Source organism: Somniosus microcephalus, chromosome 22, assembly GCF_052327205.1.
Source record: "Somniosus microcephalus isolate GS21.2 chromosome 22, FLI_Smic_1.0, whole genome shotgun sequence".
NCBI lineage: Eukaryota > Metazoa > Chordata > Chondrichthyes > Squaliformes > Somniosidae > Somniosus > Somniosus microcephalus.
Window position 1 is genome coordinate 51,165,403 of NC_141008.1, and position 20,800 is coordinate 51,186,202.

At 40.9% G+C, this 20,800-nt stretch overlaps 2 protein-coding genes across 5 annotated transcripts in view; one reads left to right on the plus strand and one right to left on the minus strand.

Annotated features, from left to right (window-relative positions):
• The window catches only part of brip1 (BRCA1 interacting helicase 1), a 258,015-nt gene extending 238,749 nt beyond the window's left edge, over positions 1-19,266 (minus strand). Inside the window, exons 1-7 of one of the 4 annotated variants that reach the window (XM_085964697.1) lie at positions 19,159-19,266; positions 16,988-17,049; positions 12,855-12,956; positions 11,846-11,957; positions 9,205-9,375; positions 5,360-5,490; positions 3,272-3,418 (exon numbers count right to left, since the gene is read on the minus strand). In XM_085964697.1, coding sequence (XP_085820823.1) covers positions 3,272-3,418; positions 5,360-5,490; positions 9,205-9,375; positions 11,846-11,957; positions 12,855-12,947 — 654 coding nt within the window. In that variant the 5' untranslated portion in view covers positions 12,948-12,956; positions 16,988-17,049; positions 19,159-19,266. The other 3 variants (XM_085964696.1, XM_085964695.1, XM_085964698.1) reach the window with 3 other exon arrangements.
• ints2 (integrator complex subunit 2) overlaps positions 19,171-20,800 on the plus strand; it is a 63,560-nt gene continuing 61,930 nt past the window's right edge. The window contains exon 1 of the mRNA XM_085964699.1: positions 19,171-19,912. The gene's annotated coding sequence lies outside the window, so the exon portion shown is untranslated. The remainder of the gene's footprint in view (positions 19,913-20,800) is intronic.

The following is a 20,800-nucleotide window of genomic DNA, read 5'->3' on the forward strand; positions in this document are numbered from 1 at the left end:
ACATCCTCAAAGAACTCTATCAAATTTGTCAAGCACGATTTCCCTTTCATAAAACCATGTTGACTCTGCTTGATTGTCTTATGATTTTCTAAATGTCCTGCTATTACCTCCTTAATAATGGATTCCAGCATTTTCCCAATGACAGATGTTAGGCTAACTGGCCTATAGTTTCCTGCTTTCTGTCTCCCTCCTTTCTTGAATAGGGGAGTTACATTTGCGGTTTTCCAATCCACTGGGGCCTCTCCAGAATCCAGGGAATTTTGGTAGATTACAACCAACGCATCCACTATCTCTGCAGCCACTTCTTATAAGACCCTAGGATGCAGGCCATCAGGTCCAAGGGACCTGTCGGCCTTTAGTCCCATTAGTTTGCCTAGTAGTTTTTCTCTAGTGATAGAGGTTGTTTTAAGTTCCTCCCTCCCTATAGCCCCTTGATTATCTATTATTATTGGGATGTTTTTAGTGTCTTCTACCGTGAAGACTGATCCAAAATAATTGTTTAAGAGTCTCTGCCATTTCCTTGTTTCCCATTATTGATTCCCCAGTCTCATCCTCTAAGGGACCAACGTCTACTTTAGCTACTCTCTTCCTTTTTATATACCTGAAGCTCTTACTGTCTGTTTTTATATTATTTGCTAGTTTACTCTCATACTCTATCTTCTCCCTCTTTATATTTTTTTTAGTCATCCTTTGCTGGTTTCTAAAAATTTTCCAATCCTCTGGCCTACCACTAATCTTCGCAACATTGTATGCCTTTTCTTTCAATTTGATACCATCCTTAACTTCCTTAGTTAGCCATGGATGGTGCATCCTTCTCATAGAGCCTTTCTTTCTCACTGGAATACACCTTTGCTGAGATTTATGAAATAACTCCTTAAATGTCGGTCACTGCTGATCTACTGTCTTACCCTTTAATCTATTTTCCCAGTCCACTTTAGCTAACTCTGTCCCCATACCCTTGTAATTGCCTTTATTTAAGTTTAGGACACTAGTTTCAGACCCAAGTTTCTCACCCTCAAACTGAATTTGAAATTCTACCATGCTATGATCACTCTTTCCTAGGATTCTTTACTATGAGATCATTAATTAATCCTGTCTCATTACACATTACCAGATCTAAAATAGCTTGCTCCCTGGTTGGTTCCTCAACGTATTGCTCTAAGAAACCATCCCGAATACATTCTATGAACTCGTCCTCAAGGCTACCCTTGCCAATTTGATTTGTCCAATCTATATGATTAAAATCGCCCATGATTATTGCAGTACCTTTCTTACAAGCCCCCATTATTTCTTGATTTATACTCATCCTTTGCTGGTTTCCTCCCTTTCAAATCCCTCCATGGCCTCATCCCACCCTACTGTAGAAATTTCCTCCAGCCAGACATGCTGGTTGATTCATTAGATACTCTGTGTTTATGGATACTGTTGGTAAAACATTTAGTCAAGTCACATACATACTCTGTCCCTCTGACACCAGGTTGCTCCTTTTCCGCCACTCCACCAATAGGTTCCTGTCCTCTAGAATTTCCTCCCGAGATTCCTCTGCATAGCCACCTCCTTCCCCACTTCCTTCTCAAATCCTTTTTCTTTGACGTCTTTGTTCCCAACTTCAGCCCTCTTATTTTTTCCCTTTATTCCTCCTGTTCAGCAGGCACGATTTTTCCTTCTCAATGTAAAACATTTTGACACATTTGTTGGAGAAACAAATCAGTCCCATTTCTCTTTCCTTAATGAAAGGTTACAGGTACTATGCCCGAGTCACATGCACTCACGGAGTGTAGATGTTGGAGCAGAGGAATTGCTAGATGAAAAGAGACAACCATCTCGTTCGCCTACTACCAGCCTGGTACAACGATAATGAAGTTGTTGACCAAGCATGGCAATCAATCTCTATCAATTAGTCTACAACAGACCCAGACATAAGGTGAGAAAACCCCCCAGTGGTGGGGAGCTTTGGGAACCATAGATCCAAAGTCATCTGTTCCTCCCAAGCATGTTACACTTACCACACGTCATGTCTCAAATTACTCATATATACTATATTCCTAAATGTTATTTTCGGAAAGAGGTTTATCAAATTTGCATCTGAATGAACAATACTAACTGCTTCCACCATCTCCCTAATGAGCCTCTTCCATAGATTGACCAGTCGCTCACTGAAATATTGTTTTCACAGATTAGTTTTGAATTTACCCCCCTTCAAACATAGGCTGTGTCCTCTGGTTCTACTGTTCTGGACAAAGTGAAACAATTTGTCATGGTCTACATTATCTAGTCCCTTTAAAATTCTAAAAACAGCAATCATATCATCTCTTAGCCTTCTCCTTTCCAGTGAGACCATGCCCAACTTACATAATCGTTTCTCATAATCCACTCCCTCAAATCATTCTGGTTGCTCTCTTCTGTATCCTTTCAATAGCTGCAATATCCTTCTTATACTGTGGTGAGCAGAATTGTACACAGTATCCTAAGTGCGGTTGTACCAATGATTTATAAAGTGGCAGGATTGCCTCACTATTTTGGCTCAATATTAACTTTTTAATACACCCAACATCTTATTTGCCTTACGCACTGCCACGGATGTCTTTACAGAACTAAAAAAAAGTCTCAAGACTGAAAAAAAATTAGTTTAATCCTTTTAAAAATGATGCTGTCAAAGATTCAAAGGCACAATATACACCAACTGTCTCATGAATGCTCATGAGAAGTTAACCCCACTGCCCAAGTCTCAAGCTACTGCTAAAGTCTTTTACAGTATGAAGTACAACTCACAAGATGAAAACACCTTTATCTGAATTCATTTTGTAATTGTCTGCATGAACCAGACAAGATTACAAATTAGTGTCCATCTTCCATTTTGAAGTTTAGTGCCTAGAGAGCAACATCCATTTTAACCCTAACTTCTTCAAACTATATAAAATAAATACAGAAATTAGTTCCATCATAATTACATAGAGGAAATATGATACATTAACTTATCACGTAAAATACTGTAAAATTCAAATTATAAATTGTATCAGTTCATAAACCCTTCCGTCATTTTGATAAAATACCTACCCTAAAATCTACGACACAAGTTGAATTTTTAAACAGGATTTTCTGATCTGCAAGTCTAAAACTCAGTCTTTCAGCACAAAAGTCATAGATGTGGTTTGTACACCATATTTAAAATTGGGCATTGTACTGGCTCTCAGATATTTAGGATAACACAAAACATGCATCATTTTAAAAAAAGATAATTGCGTCAAACGTATTCAACAAAGAAACCTACCAATATTTCTGGGGAAGGTAGAACATGCTGGGCCTCAGAATTCAAGTTCATTTTGCATGACCATGACCCAGCATTGCTTTCATCCAATGTAGTTTTATCATCGTCGATATAATGTACTCCCTTCTTAATACACCTCCGCTTTCGAGCCTGCAAAATAACACCACAGATAACACTTATAAAATTCTGACAGGACTGGACAGACTAGATGCAGGGAGGATGTTCCCGATGGTCAAGGAGCCCAGAACCAGGGGTCACAGTCTAAGGATAAGGGGTAGGCCTTTTAGGACAGAAATGAGGAGGAATTTCTTCACCCAGAGTGTGGTGAACCTGTGGAATTCTCTACCACAGAAGGCAGTAGAGGCCAATGCATTAAATATATTCAAGAAGGAGTTGGATATATTTCTTAAGGCTAAAGGGATCAAGGGGTATGGGGAGAAAGCAGGGACCGGGTACTGAACTTGGATGATCAGCCATGGTCGCATTGAATGGCAGAGCAGGCTCGAGGGGCTGAATTGCCTACTCCTATCTTCTATGTTTCTATAAAAAATGGAACCACTCGCCTACGAACTGTTATCTCATTACAGTCCTCAATATTATGTGTTTTATTTTACAAAAACAGAAGTGGGTGCTGCCAGTTTTAATCCTTGGAAGCATTTTCAGTGATATATTTAGTATAATAATAAATGCCTGACACTGAGATATAAGCCAATGATTAAATCAAGGGGTTCTCATACAGATCAACTTCTAGTAATTTTTCTTTACAATTCATACTATTGAGTTTTTCTAGTAGATCGGAAGCAATTCAGGTCTCAGCAACTTAATAGTGCTATCAAACTGCAGTGAGGAAAAATTACATTTTCTCAAAGTGAGAGTAAAACACGGAGTGTTAACAGTATGCAGCATCATATAATTGGCACTACACAAGTACCAGATTGTGTTTTTTGGAAGGCGGGTTAAGAGACACAGGGTACCAGAATACAGGAAAATAGGGTGCATACTAAAAATCAAAAGGAACTGTTCATCATCTGTAGTCATACTGTGACATATTGGTTTGATCTTTGACTACATGCTTGATCTCTTTGTATACAATTTCACCTTTCAGTTGGAGGCCGACCCGTGAAGAGAGAGAAGTAGGCCCCGGGCCATGAAGCCGGCGACGGTGAAGAGGAGGCCGCATTGGAGCATTCACATCCCGACGATGTGTTCGGCGAGTCGGGCAGAGGAGCGCAGCGCAACGAGCAGCAGCAGCAGACTCACGACACGCTGCAGCACGTCGGCCAGCAGCTCCATTTCGGGTAACTCGCAGTCCGGATGGGAGGAGGGGAGCCGGGCATGGTGGCCAGAGCGGGAGAAGCAGGCCACCACACGTGGAGCCGGCAACAGTGAGGAGGAGACCGCGGTGAAGAGGAGGACAGAGCGGCTGAGGGACATCGTGCTCCCACTGCCACGGGAAGCCATTGTATTGACTCTGAACGCGGCGCTGTATGTATAGCTGACGCGTCCCTACGGGGAACAAGCATTCCATTGTACTTGTTACATATGGCAAATAAATCTAATCTGGATCTGAATCTGAAACCAGTAACATTACCCAAAAGGTTTTTCTTGTTTCTTTGCTACCTTTCCCACCTTGGTAGTTTAATTGGCAATGATTCTGGCCAACAAAAGTGCACTGGCTGCAACATCAGAGATTGAACGATGTCTGAATTCCCGGCATGTTGGATTACTCAAATGAATTATATCTTAACTTAAAACATTTGTTTGATCTATTTTAACCTCTTGGCTAGTTTTCCCATGTGATTTAATCTCATCACAATAATGCATCAAACCGACAATGGGTTTTCTAGCTCCAATGGTTATCCTTATTTCCAACACCACGCTAACTGGTTCGCAAAAGTTAGCTTATTTTCTGATTATCATCTGTTCCAAGAGTTCTGTTGTATTACCCTGTGCGATTGGTGCCAACGTAAGATGCCAGAATGGAACCCTCATGTTAACCTAATTAGCAGAAATTCAACATATGCTAACTCTTTCATGCTATTTACCAGGTAAAATTTTAGTCATGTATAAATAATAGTATGAAAAAATTACCTGTGGGTCATTTAAAGACGTACATATCCTCTTCCTCTCTGTTTGAAAATCATCATCGCCCTCATTTAAAGATGTTTTCATCATGGTGTGCAATTTGGAGGCTAAGGTATTCCGAGGACTACATGCAGCATCTGTGAAATAAAAAACATTAACTGTACATATCCTATATCTATATAATTACAATATATATTAAAATTCTTACAATGTCATTCACTCCATTGAAAAATGTTATGTAAACATTCCTATGAGAATTCCACTTTAAAATATCCACAAGTAGTTGTTACACTTTTCCCCATGATGCTAGGAGGTGGCCCTGATCTAATGGGATTACAATGTTAATAGCTCCATTAACCAGTCATGGCTCCCGGTCACACTTCAGTAGAGTCTCATTATCCACTAGCAAACTACCATGTGGTGCTATAGAGTCTCCCCATCCTCAAGTACAGGTAGTAAAAGCTGAAGACGTTTTTTGTAACTTGTTCTGCCAGTTTCTCTGCCATACAAGGAATCAACTGCAGGAGAGTAAAAAATGTTTTTAAATATTTTAGATGTGCCCTCCCCTCTCCACTCCAGGCTCTTGCCACCCTTTGTCTCTGCCCCGCTGCTCTCTTGGCTATACCTCTGGTACCACTGTTTCCTGCTGCTTGGCCTCAGATCGGCCCGACTGTCTTAAAATAATTTTAAATTATTTTTTGGTCTTGTTCTATCTGTCCCAACTGAGCCTGAAATAAATCCGCTCCCGAACCCTGCAGCCCGCTACTGCTTCTGTAAACAACTTTGGTCCCACAGTCCTTTCCACCATGCTGAATTAAATAAAAATGATAACACTGTAACCCTGCTCGCCCCCCCGGGGAGGGAGTGAAAGAGATGTAGTGGAAGGGGCAGAGACAGAAATGGGAAGGGGGAGAAGAGACAGAATTGGAGGTAGAGAAAGAGAAAAGTGCAGAGGAGAGAGGGCAGAGAGAGATATATTGGCCCAAAAATTCGGGTCCCAACGCATGAGTACGCACGGGGTACTCACGCGTGGACCCGATGGAAGTGCCGGTTTCTTGCATGCACTACTCATGCACGGGAAACCGGCACTTCCGATCCTCTGAACGAAGGGGTTCAGAGGTCAAACGCGTGCGCGCGGGAGTCTGCGCGTGCGCTTTGAACTTACGTTTTTTTTTTAAAACAGGTTTTTCCGTGAGGGTAAGTCTTTAGATTTTAGAAATGTAAAAACCAGGCGTAAGGACTGCATTTTAAAGGGTAAGTGGTCAATTAATTAAAATTAAAACATTTTTTCCACAGGTTTATTATTTTTAAATACTTTAAAGCAAGGTAAGTTTATTTTTAGCCCCGTTTTTTTATAAAATTATTTTTTTCAAAAATTTAAATTATTGTTTAAAATAGTTATTTAATGTAATTTATAGTTTATTTAAAAGGTGTGATTTTTTTTTAAATTTATTTGAAGGTTAACTACTGTTTTGGGCCCTCAGCATTCATACGTTTTGACAGGTCTTTCTGTCAATCTTATGAATGGGCTTTTCCCTCCTCCGATTGGCTGCCCATGGCTCACGTGATCCCAGGGGACGCATCGCACTAACTACGCCCCTGGGACACGCAAGCACAGCGCGCCGACCTCTGGGCCAGGCCCCGGAGAGGAATTCCACGCAGGCCCAAAACTCCACTGCCGGCGTGCTAGGTAAGTGTAGGTCGGGGGCTTGCACCCGCGGGAAGCCCCCGACCCGAATTTCTGGGCCAATATTGAAAACAGATTGGAGATAGATAAGCAAGGTTGGGGAAGAAAGACAGACAGAAAGAGGAAGACAAAAAGATCAGGTAAGGAGAGGAATCACCATGAGCAACACCACAGATCTATCATTACTATATTAAAAGTCTTGCATATGGTATGCACTTCCTGTCCCCATAAGCCTACTTGCTATGTCGCAATGTGTGCGCTACATCTTTGTCAATATTCTTTATCAACATTTTTATAATGGGAAAAGTTTATCTGCTTGTCATGTTGTAGTTTCAGGCATGGCACCACTGGATGTCACTGTGGCACATATATTATTATTTTAATTAAATAGTCAAACTTCTATCCTCTCTGGCCTCCAGGCACCCATCTGCAATTGCACCCATTTTTCATTTAATTCATCATTCCTATTCTTTTTTATTCATATTCATTCGCTGCTACTGGTTTTATGGCAAGCGAGGCTACATTATATTGCCTTCTAGCAGGCTCAGTCAATTCTAACTTTATTTATTTATTTTCTGCCCCAGTATAATTTATTCAATTAATTTCTGGCCATAATATTATTTATTTTACCCATGGCACCAGTAGTGTATTTATTTAATTCATGGATTCCACGGATACTGCCAAAGAGCCCAGCCAGTTCTGTTATTAATTGTTTTATTCTTGATCTAGTATTATTTATTTAATTCTGTGGTTCTAATATTAATGACTGCTTGTCACAACATATTTACTTAATTCTGTAGCTGTTATTACTTATTTCATTCCTGGACCTGATATTTATTTAATTCCTGGCCCCAATATTATTTGTTATTCCCTTGCTTCAATATTATTTATTTAATGCTGTAGCTCTCTTTCTTCTAATTTCTGGCCTACAATATTATTTATTTATATAATTCCTGACCTACTTCATTTATTTAATTCCTGCATCCCAATATTACATCTTTGCCATCAATATTATTTAATTAATTCATGGATGCCTGTTGGCCTCCCTGCTCACCTCCAATAATATAAATTTATAATAACTAACTGCTGTTTTAAAACATATCCTTTGACTCACCTCAGCAACACCATGGATGTCTCATATTAAAGTCTTATAGAGCACACTTCCTTTAAGTGTCACATTCCCTCTCTCTTCAGACATCACACTTTCAAATATATCCTCCCACCTATTGTGAGCAACACCATGGGAGATCTGATAGTATTGTAGGAAATGTACAATTAAAATACCGCATGGAATGGCTCCAAATGTTTACTCCTTATACTCAATAGAAGAGCTCTTATATTATGAAGTGCTTGCAATTGTCTGATGCTCAGGTTCCTGCATTGGCCTCCAGTTCCCCCAATCTCTCAAATTTTGAATTCTTGTCCTTGCCTTTAAGTGCCTCGCCCCTTCAACAATACAACTCCCCCACCCTCCTAAAATTATCTATTCCTCTGACTCCAGCAGCTTGTGCATCTCTTCACCCCATCACTGGCAGCTGTGCTTTTAGGTATCTTTCTGGGACAAGGGACGCCAAATGACATGAAACCAAACAGTACATTTAACAGTGAATGGGTTTCATGAAAAGTCATAATCAGCCAATTAGTACCCATCCAAACGAATGTGTATTAAGTGATAAATGCTTTTAATTAATGAACATGCAGTGGATAAATAAATTACTACTCATTGGAGTTCAGAAGAATGAGAGGCGATCTTATCGAAACATATAAGATTGTGAGGGGGCTTGATCGGGTGGATGCGGTGAGGATGTTTCCACTGATGGGCGAGACTAGAACTAGGGGGCATAATCTTAGAATAAGGGGCTGCCCTTTCAAAACTGAGATGAGGAGAAACTTCTTCACTCAGAGGGTAGTAAATCTATGGAATTTGCTACCCAAGAGAGCTGTGGAAGCTGCAACATTAAATAAATTTAAAACGGAGATAGACAGTTTCCTAGCAGATAAGGGAATTAGGGGTTACGGGGAGAGGGCAGGGAAGTGGACGCGAGTCTAGATTCGGATCAGCCATGATCCTATTGAATGGCGGAGCAGGCCCAAGGGGCCGTATGGCCTACTCCTGCTCCTACTTCGTATGTTCTTATGTTTATGTAAGATAACTAGTTGTTACCTTGGTTTGAACCTGGTGAGGATTTTCCATTTTCTGCAACAGCTGGACTGGTTTGGCTTGTTCCTGCTGTTTCTGCACAAGACATCTTTGCTATGTGACAGGCACAGTTGCATACAGGCAAGTTTTTTTGTTTCATACAATCATTCAGGCAACTTCCATTTCCAGTTTTCTCTGCACAAGACAAATTGTTCGTCAATACCAGAAGCAATATATTTACCATGCAACAACTTTTGTTACCCAATACTAGGAATGTCACAATGCTGTACTAATATACCACAATATAAAAAAAAATTGGGTGGAAATTGCGGTCGGAGGCTTGCCGTGGGCGAACGCCTCCGAACCGCAAGAAGAGTACGCACCTACATGATTGCTCTGGACCTTCGAAGAATTGCACTCCTGGGCCTGCAAGCGTGCGCCTGCATAAAGGCCCACATATCTCAGGGGCGTATGCAGCTCGCAAACGTCCCTGGGATCATATGGGCCAGCCCAACCTAACAAAGGGAGATTCCTATTATGCTTAATAGGAATCACATAAAAAATACACTTTCACAGCACTTAAATAAAAATAAATCATCACGTTTAAAATTAATTAAAATACAGTTTAATTAAACATTTAAAACAAAATTTAATTTTTTGAAAAATAAATGTAAACATTTTTAAAGGGGCCAAAAATAACCTAAACTAATTTACAAGGTTTTTGAATGTTTAAATCATTAAAAAAAAAAAAAAAAATTATTTAAACCCTTACGCTGGTAAAAGGCCTTACGCCTACTTTTACCAGGCGTAAGAGTTTTGTGGGCATTCGGTGGGCAGTAGTTGGGCAAATAGCCCAAATCGCAACCCAAGCTGAGATCATCTGACTCAGCACCAACTGGGGATCAAATCTGGGACCTTCCTGGTTTGTATGAGTCAGCCACTCACCGACTAACTAAATGCATTGAGCCATTCTAGTTTGGACCTTCTATTTAAAAAAAACCTGTCCTTTTCTTCTTTCGTGACTTTATAGAGCCAGAGTTTGAGAGCGCGTATGAGTGATCTGGCATCAGGCCTCTTCCAGTGCTGGTCTTGACTGGTCACTGAGAAGTATGGAAAAGGCCCATGATCCCCCTGATTCCCCCTACATTTTGGGCAAAGAGCCCAACCCTACGCCAGTGAATGTCCATTTCCTGCGGATGCGGACGATCGGTCAAGCAGAAGCTTGACAGAGCGCAACTTCCGGGTTTTCACGCATGCGCATTCAGAAAACTGGAACTTGCGGGGCACTTACGACCAGGTACGCGGTCACAGGCCCCAGAAAATCGGGCCTATGATTATTGTGCAAATAAACTGTTAGGCAGTGCAGCACATTAGAACAGCAATGTGCAGCATCACAAGATTATTGGGGACAGGTTTGATCTTCAACAAGTTCTCCATCTCAGCTGTCTTACAAGTGCAGGTCAAGCACTTTCCTAAAATGTAGAGGGAATCAGGGGGAGGTCTCCCATGAGCCTTTTCCATACTTCTCAGTGGCCAGTCAAGACCAGCACTGGAAGAGGCCTGATGCCAGATCACTCATACGCGCTCTCAAACTCTGTGGCTCTATAAAGTCACAAAAGAAGAAAAGGACAGGTTTTTTTTAAATAAAAGGTTCAAACTAGGATGGCTCAATGCGTTTAGTTAGTCGGTGAGTGGCTGACTCATACAAACCAGGAAGGTCCCAGATTTGATCCCCAGTTGGTGCCGAGTCAGATGATCTCAGCTTGGGTTGCGATACTGCACCACAATTGGCCCTGGTACCCCTGGGTTAGGGAGGTGGGGAAAAGATCATATATAATTTCTGCTCCTGCAGGGAGGAAGGACTTTAGTAAATACAATTTTTACAGAATTGCTTTTTAAGGGTAGTGAATCAAGAACCATAAAATATATGGGCTTGTGCCAAAAATGCATGGCATTCCTGCAGCATAATATATTAAACCAGAAGACCATACAGCCACTGAATAATCTAGTATCATCCCGCAACATAGACCCATTTAGAAGTTTTCTCGTCACTGGTAATTTACATAATCTACACCCTTCAATAAGATTACTGCCTTGTGATCTGCTGTAAACCATCTAGTGTCATCCATGTAATCACTCCTGCATAGCCACTGTTATCTATAGTAATTTTCTTTAAATTATCTTTCAGAATGGCAATAGGAGGGGTTTGTGTATATCATCCAGTAGCAAGTAGAAAATGAATAATTGTCTCCGGTGGTTTTTGATTTAGTTCGATTTCATTTTTTTTACAATATATTTTTCTGTTACTAATGACATATGACAAAATTGAAAGATTTCTATATTACAGTACCTTACATATCGAAGTATCACCTTCCACCTCATCTTACCCCAAGTGGCAAACCAGGCACTTGTTTATCCAGAACAAGGAACTTCAAGATGGAGATGGTTATTTCTGAATGTTTCAAATTGGCTGCAAACAGTATAGCTCTGCCCATATGATAATTTACTTGTGTATGGACTATTCTTATTTTTCACTCAAGTGAATTATTACTCATTTGCACAGTGAAGATAACTTTTCTATCAAAGCAAGTAGCAGTAACATACAGCAAAAGGTGCATTGTTAACCCTTCAGAGAGTACCCAAGGAAATAAACAGTAAACCATACCATATCGAGATTGTTGCCAGGCCAACGCAGAGCAAAGCAGTGCAAGACTCTTTCCACTTCCAGTCGGGCTCTCTAACAGACAGTGCTGTTGGCAGTTCAAACCTCGAACAATCTGAACAAAAACAAAATCAGACCAATGTGGATCAACCAGTCACAACATCAAGATCAGAAAAGTAAGTAACAGTGAGCTCATTGTATTTTAGACTGTAATGCTAAGTTAGTGTTGAAGAAAACTTGCTAAACTCGATAAGTTCTCCTTTTATTGGTCAGCCAGGTGTCCAACAAATGCAGAAACCCATCACCATATTTAAGAGTCTCCAATATATACCCACCAGTTGAGATTCTGATTGCCCAATATGGAGTGCACACACTCCAGCTTTAGGGTAACAAACCACTTAAATCTGAAAACATTAGGTTGGCAGAGTTAAGGCTTAAGAACCCTCAAGTGTGCCCAGAGGTACTGCTGAAGTTTAAGAATCTAAAGCCATATAGTTTACCAGAGCAAATCAGCTGTAATACTTGCTAAAAACTTTCCACTGCTTGCCCAGCTACAACTACACTACCCTTCCTACATTACAACAGTGACTACACTTCAAAACGTACTTCATTGGCTGTAAAGCGCTTTGGGATGTCCTGAGGTCGTGAAAGGCGCTATATAAATGCAAGTCTTTTTTCTTTCTTTAGGGCTTTACCTGGCCAGGTTATCTTCAGCCGAGTTGGAAGAATCCCAGTGACAGGTCTACCCCTCCAGATTCCATTAGTGACCAGGCTGGCTGATCAATCTTTAATAATGCTCTGGGCCTGTCTGGCCCAAGTATTAGATTACCAACTCTGCCACATAGGGCTAATTTGATTGCAAACTTCCATCATCGGGTGTGTTATCTTAGAGCCACCATGGCCCCCCCAAAGGAACTCCCACCTATCTCCTGCCCACCCCTAATAATAGTCACAAACTGGTCAATTGCATGTTCAATTATTATCTGCATATATATGAAACCAATACACTTACTGAATTCATCATGGCAAGCTGAGATGGGTATGCCTTGCACGGAAAATGAATTTTCACTCCACCAATAGTGTATTCGGATGCTGATGATGCCATTTTAATTAGCTAATCGCGATACACATCAAGAAAATTAAGTCTTAGTGTTTCATTCTGCAAAGGAACAGACTTTATCTGGACAGAAGAATGTATTCAGTATTAAAATGTATTCATTTCCATTTCCATTTCCAATACCACACAAAAGTTAAACTCAAAGCTGTGGGGATTCAGGGTAAACCTTAGGAATGGATAAAATAAGAAACTGGCTGAAGTACGAGTACTCAATGCAAGAGTTATGTCAGGCTGGGGGGGGGCATAAGGAGTGGGGTATCTCAGGTTCAGTGTTGGGACCATGCGGTTTCTAATTTATATAAATGACCTGGATTCAGAAATGCAATGCCATGTGGTCAAATTTACAGATGATAAACCAGGAGGTACAGTGGAATCAGAGCAAGTAGCTCAGAAATTAACAATGAGTTAGACAAAATATGTATGCGGGCAGAAGAATGGCAGGTGAGGTTTGTGGGCAGAAGAATGGCAAATGACGCTCAACATGTCCAACCAATCCAGAGCCGCAATTAACAAAGCCAAAGGAATGTGAAACTACATAAGCCCGTAATTTCCGACAGGAGGCTTCCTGCGTGCAGATGCCTACTATCGGAAAAAAATCTATGAACTTACCTGAGGGCTCCAGAGGTCCGGACATTTCCGATGCTGGGCCTCTCCGCAGTCGAAATGCCCAGGGCCCAGGTATCCCAGGGGCGCAGGCGGTTCGCAAGTGTCCCTGGGATCACATGGGCCAAGCCAGCCAATAGGAGAAGGGAATCTCCCTTCATATTTTTGACAGATAGACCTGTCAAATATATGAATGGAGATCACCCCAAAAAGACACTAAAACATTAAATAATTTTTTTTTTTAAACCATCACATTTTTTAAATGAGTTAAAATTACATTAAATTAAATATTTAATAACAAAAATTTAATTTTTTGAAAAAAATAATTAAAGTTTTTTACGGGGCTAAAAATAAACTTACCTTTTTTTAAAGTATTTTAAAATTATAAACTAGTGAAAATTTTTTTTTTTTTTTTACTTTTTTCAACTTTGATGCTGGTAAAAGCAGGCCTTACGCCTGCTTTTACCAGGCGTAAGATTTCTAAGGGTTTTTAGCGGGCAGAGGTTCTGCAGAAAGCGGAACTCTGCTCGCAGAGGCCCTTCTCCAGGGCAGGCATCCGATCTGTCAAGAGCATTCTTGACAGATCGGAAATGCCGGTTTTCAGCGCATGCGCTGCCTGAAACCGGCATTTCCAATGTCCCGAGTGTATACACAGCGCGTACACACCCGTAGGCATCGGAAAATACGGGCCATAGTGCTGAAAGCAGAGAACAGCCACAGTACTGATCCCTACTGTCATTGCTCCGAGTCACGAGAAAAGACTGGAAAAATTCGAGCTTTGCAGCATAGAAAGGCGGCATCCGAGTGGTTACCTTATAGAACGATGCAAGATCATTAAGAAAAGGTAAATCTGGAATATTATTTTAAATTGTGAAAGTAAAACAAGTGGACAAAGGTTCAAACTGGATAAGGCGGCATACGGGATACTTTCCTTTATTAGCCGAGGCATAGATTATAAGAGCAGGGAGGTTATGCTAGAACTGTATAAAACACTGGTTCGGCCACAGCTAGAGTACTGTCTGCAGTTCTGGTCACATTACAGGAAGGATGTGATCGCACTGGAAAGGGTAAAGAGGAGATTTACAAGGATGTTGCCAGGACAGTAGAATCTTATCTATGAGGCAAGATTGGATAAACTGGGATTGTTTTCTTTGGAACAGAGGAGGCTGAGGGGAGATTTAATTGAGGTGTATAAAATTATGAGGTACCTAGATAGAGTGGATAGGAAGGACTTATCTCCCTTAGCAGAGGGGTCAGTACCCAGAGGGCATAGATTTAAAGTAATTGGTAGAAAGATTAGAGGGAAGTTGAGGATAAATTTTTTCACCCAGAGAATGGTGGTGATCTGGAATTTACTGCCTGAAAGGGTGGTAGAGACAGAAAACCTCGCCGCATTTAAAAAGGTACTTGGATATGTACTTGAAGTATTGTAACCTACAAGGCTATGGACCCAAGAGCTAGAAAGTGGGATTAGGCTGGATAGCTCTTTTTCAACCGGCGCAGACACAATGGACCAAATGGCCCCCTTCTGTGCCGTAAATTTCTATGACTCTTATTCTATGATGTGATTCTAGTAAAAGGTAAATTTAGGGCTAACATTAGGAAATGCTTCTTCACAAACCGTGATCAACTTATGAAATAGACTTCCAGTTACAGTAATGGAGGTGAAAATCTTGGATTCATTCAAGAAACAAGTGGACTTTAAGATCTTACTGGAAGGATGAATTACCATAACAGACTTCCAAGTCTGTGTGGTGCAATGAACAATATTGATGTAGTTCTCATGCAAACACCAAGTATCAAGTACCCTAAAACCAATAGATAATTCAGAAATGTCTTGTGACATCCTATAAATGGAAATACATTTCGGAAAGCATAAGCCTTTTCAAAAATATTTGTGTAAATTAGTTAATAAGTTTGTTTGTACAAAGTACTGTATCCAATAACTGTTTTCATTAGAGATGTTATTCTTTATACTGAAAAATAAAAAACATATAGTGTTTAGTTATATCCTATTTGTATGTAATAGATAGGTGTGTCAATGTGTCTTTCAACTTCTATCCATCACTGATTATCAATGCATCGTCTACAGTGCCAACACTTGCACAGATCTTAGTATCTTCTGAAAATTTGCAGATCGTGCCCCCAACACCTACATCTAGATCATTAATAAAATTAGTAAAGAGCAACAGACCCAACATTGATCAGTGCGGGACACCACTGGTGACCAGTCTCCAAACAGATCCAAGTCTATCTACTACTACTTTTTGCCTACGTCCTTCCAGCCAGTTCCCAATCCAGTTCAATATATTACCACCAACGCCGGTAGCTTTGATCTTGTAGAGAAGCCTCTTGTGCGGTACCTTATGAAAAGCTTTTTGCACATCTAAGTAGACAATGTCTACCGGGCTTCCCTCATCCACTTTCTTAAGTGACTTCTTCAAAAAATACAAATCAGATTTGTAAGGCATGCCCTCCTTTTTATAAAGCCACATTGGATACCCCTAATATGTCCCTCTCTTTCCAATCAATCATATATTACATCCCTAATGATTCCCCATCTTGTCACCTTTTTTAAAGATGGGGACTACACCAGTCTCCAGGAACCATCCCAGAGTGCAATGACCTGTTAAAAATATGGGCTAGGGGCTCATACAGCCTGTGTCCCATCTCCCTGAGGACCCTTGGTGTATATTTTCCGGCCTGGCTGCTCTATCTATTTTCAATTTCTTAAATCTAACTAAAACAATATGTTCATATACTCTAAATTACTAGTTTTATTATCATTCAATTCTATTAGTCAAGCATCATCCTCAAGAGTGAAGACCATTGCAAAGTATTCATTTAATATTTCCGCCATGCCCAGTGAGTCCTTTGTAACCTAACCGTGAACATTCTTCAATGGTCCAATACAGTCTTTGACAGTTCTCTGATTCTTCACATAACCGAAATAGTTTTTCCCATTACTGTACTTCCATGATTGTCTACGATCTTCTTTTCCGTTAGCCTTTTAGCTGATCTAATAGCAGCCTTCGTTTTCTTTAGCTGTTCCATATACTCAACTGTTTAGATGCCTTTAATTTATAGAAACAATTTCTAAAAATGTTTCTATAAATTAAAGGCATCTAATTCTCAACTAAACAGATGCCTTTAATTTATACAAACATTTTTGTTGACATATGCTTACTTTAAAATGATTCACCATATGCACATGCAAAAATACCAGCACTTCAAAATATTTAATAAATAGTGTTGCTAATTGTAGCACCACGAATACCATTTACTTATTTTAAAGAATTAATTCTAAGTAGAGTAAAAGTCCTGTCATCCTGTTATTTTTAACATGAATAGACTGTACAGATTATAGAGGTTTATTCTCATCCAGTTTGACTGCAAAGATATTCATCAACAAGTCTGCAGCTTACAAGCTTCACGACACTTGTCACAGGCTTCTTTCCACAACAAATCAAAGGAATCACCCAAAATCCTGAAAATAATGAAGACAGCAAGAATATGTCATTACTAATTAATTTAAAATATTTTGAATTGCAGGCCTTAAACACTCAGACACCCAAAATTCATTTTAATAGAAATCAGGGCTGCCACCCATTGTTTTTTTAACCACTGACACCTTGGAAAGGAGAGATTAGGCTGAAAATTTGGCTGGAGAGATGCATCTTGAGAAGATTTTTTAAGAGGTGGAGAAGGTTACGGAAGGTGTTCCAAACAGTAGGACTGAGACAACAACAACAACTTGTATTTATATAGCAGCTTTAACGTAGTAAAACGTCCCAAGGCACTTCACAGGAGCATTATCAAACAAAATTTGACACCGAGCCACAAAGAAATAGTAGGGCAGTCTAAGAGGTAGGTTTTAAGGAACATCTTAAAAGGAGAAAAGAGAGGTAGAGACAGCTGAATACTCTGCCCCTCTCCCCATCATTGTTGGCAATGTACAAAAGGGTAGAGTCTGATAAAAAGCAACAGAGGGGTTTTATGACTAGAGATGGTTGCACTGATTGAATGACCATGGAGGAATTTATAGATACTAATAGAAGTATTTAAAATTATAAAGGGGCTTGATAGGGTAGACCTAGAGAAGATGTTTCCACTTGTTGAGAGTTCAAAACTAGGGTACATAAACACAAGATAGTCACTAATAAATCCAATAGGGTATTCAGGAGAAACTTCTTTACCCAGAGTGATGAGAATGTAAAACTTGCTATCACAGGGAGTGGTTGCGGATAATAGTTGCAGTTAAGGGGAAGCTAGATATGTACAATACACTGTCGGAGGTGCCGTCTTTCAGAGGCGATGTCTGCTCTCTCAGGTGGACATAAAAGATCCCATGGCACTATTTCGAAGAAGAGCAGGGAAGTTCTCCCCAGTATTCTGGTCAATATTTATTCCTCAATCAACATCACAACAACAGATTATCTGGTCATTATCTCATTGCTGTTTGTGGGATCTTGCTGTGCACAAATTGGCTGCCGTGTTTCCTACATTACAACAGGAAGCCAAGCGCAGGCAGCGCACGTCAACCCAAGCACCCCACCCACCCGCCCCTTCAACCACCGTTTGCCCCGCCTGTGACAGAGACTGCAGGTCCCGCATTGGACTCATCAGTCACCTGCAAACTCATTTTTAATGTGGAAGCAAGTCATCCTCGGTTCCAAGGGACTGCCTAAGAGAGAGGAGAGAGATTACAACAGTGACTACACTTCAAAAGTACTTAAATGGCTGTAAAGTGCTTTGGGGCGTCCTGAGGTGGTCATGAAAGGCGTTGCATAAAATGCAAGTCTTTCTTTTAACCTGAGGGAGAAAGGAATAGAAGGTTATGTTGATGGGGTGAGTAGGGGTGGGAGGAGGCTGGTGTGGAACATAAACACCGGCACGGACCAACTGGGCCGACGGTGGCATAGTGGTTAGCACTGTTGCCTCACAGCGCCAGGGACCCGGGTTCGAATCCGGCCTCGGGCGACTGTCTGTGTGGAGTTTGCACATTCTCCCCGTGTTTGCGTGGGTTTCCTCCGGGTGCTCCGGTTTCCTCCCACAGTCCAAAGATGTGCGGGTTAGGATGATTGGCTATGATAAATTGACCCTTAGTGTTAGGGGAATTAAATACGGGGATAGGGTGGGATATGTGTTGGTGTAGGGGTTACGGGGATCAGGTGGGATATGTGTCGGTGCAGGCTCGATGGGCCGAAATGGCCTCTATCTGCACTGTGGGGTTTCTGTGATTCTGTGAATAGCCCGATTCTGTGCTGTAAATTCTATGCAACAAGGTTTAAACTTCATGCGTTGCGAGGTACGGAGTTGGTGCAATGGGCAAGGGCAGAGCTGAGGCGTGAGGGAGACTCGGCGCGGCCAATTTTTCCACAAGTGGGAGTGCACGGATGGTGGGAATTCAGCAAGGAGAGTTGGGAGTGTGGAGCCCGCAGGCGGATGATGGGTGGCAAGGAGCAAACATTCGCCCATCTTCGGCAAAATTCGGTTCATATTCCCTGTTCAGCCTCCAATGAGTCTTTTTTAACTATAGTTTATGAGGCACAATGTGCTTCTAATTAACTTCATTTTTCAAAATCATTTTACTCACAGTTCTCCAATTATTTTTTTTACTTCAGACGCAAAATCGAACATCACTTCGCGCCTTTAGCTCGTGATCAGCGCGCAGGACGCGAGTCCGGCTCATGACGGAGCCAAGCTGCGGGGACCAATCAGCAAGCGGTTCGCACATCCGCAGCCAATCGGCGGTGCGACCTAAGACCATTTTTTTCGCACCTATCGGCGTAGTGATATTGCAGCCAATCAGCGATTAGTCATGGGGGGGCGAGTCACCAACGGGCCAGTGAACGCTGAGTGACCGCGCAGTACGCCAATAGAAAAGCAGGCAGCGTTATAACCAATCGGCAGTCGAGTCGAGTCGAGGGGGGGCGAGAGTGATAGGACCTTACGGGTAGTTGCTATGGTTACCCCAGCAGGGCCCACAATCCCATGTGGCGGTTGGTACGGTGGCTCCAGTGCGGTAGTCAAAACCGAGCCGTGAGTTTTCGTCCTGTCAGATCCACTCAGCAACCAATAAAGAAATCAATGATAAAAATCAGAATTATATGTACTATTTCCCCTCAGTTCGAACAATTTTGTTACTGCGGAACTGTCTGAGTCCATTCAGTTAAACTTCAGTTTGAAAGTTTCACCAGTTGGGGGAAGGAGGGATGGCGAGGCCCCCGAACACGATGCGTTTTTCGGCTAACCGGATTACGCGACATCGGGGACTAAGTTAGAACTAGGCCCCGTTCATCAATTTCCCCCCTTTTTTTAAAAAAGGACATTATTTGGTTCCTAAAAAGGTATGTAATTTAATTTTTAAAAGACTAATCGGTGAATATTTGTATTATAGTTAAGTGAGGTGTCGAGACAATTTACTATGAAAGTTTTCCTGTGATAGAATAATTTAAAATCTTGTATTATTTCTGTAGGCAAAATATAATTGAGGAGTGTTTGTTGCACATTGAGACAATATGAATTTTATTCATTGCTCTCAATGTTTTAAATCATTTTATTTTTTAAAAATATGTGCAACAAGGTATCAATAAGTTAATTTCCTTGGTTTCAAACTTTAAAAGGTCTCTTCAGTGTATCACTCTACGCATAGGCCTGATACACAGGAAATCCTTGTGAAGCAACATGTTCCCTGTCAACTTGGCTTGGTGAGATTTTTGTTTTCTTTCTAACTGGCCACTTCCTTGGATTTGCTTTCACAATGACATTAGGGTCACTTAAACGCTATTTGGTTGCCAAGACCAAGAACTTGGCACATGTGGAAAACCGATCATGAAAATAAAAATTGCCAGCAAATAATATGTGTACTTGTGTTTACGTGTTGTTGACAAGTCATGGAAACCAGGTGCGAAGCTAATGTGCAAATTTTGTTTGACCCAGACATGCGTCAGTAGGCTTTCTGAATTTATTATTCCAAAATTCCAGAGTTTACCAATCTTTTGATGAAAAAGTATTAGTGGATCAATCTATGCTGAGGGGTGACCTAATCGAGGTATTTAAAATGATAAAAGGATTCAGTAGGGTAGGTACAGAGAAATGATTTCTTCTGGTGGGGGAATCTAGAACAAGGGGTGGGGGAGTCATAATCTTAAAAATAGAGCTAGTCTATTCAGGAGTGAAATCAGATAGTACTTTTTCACAAAGAGTAGTGGAAATCTGGAATTCTCTCCCCCCAA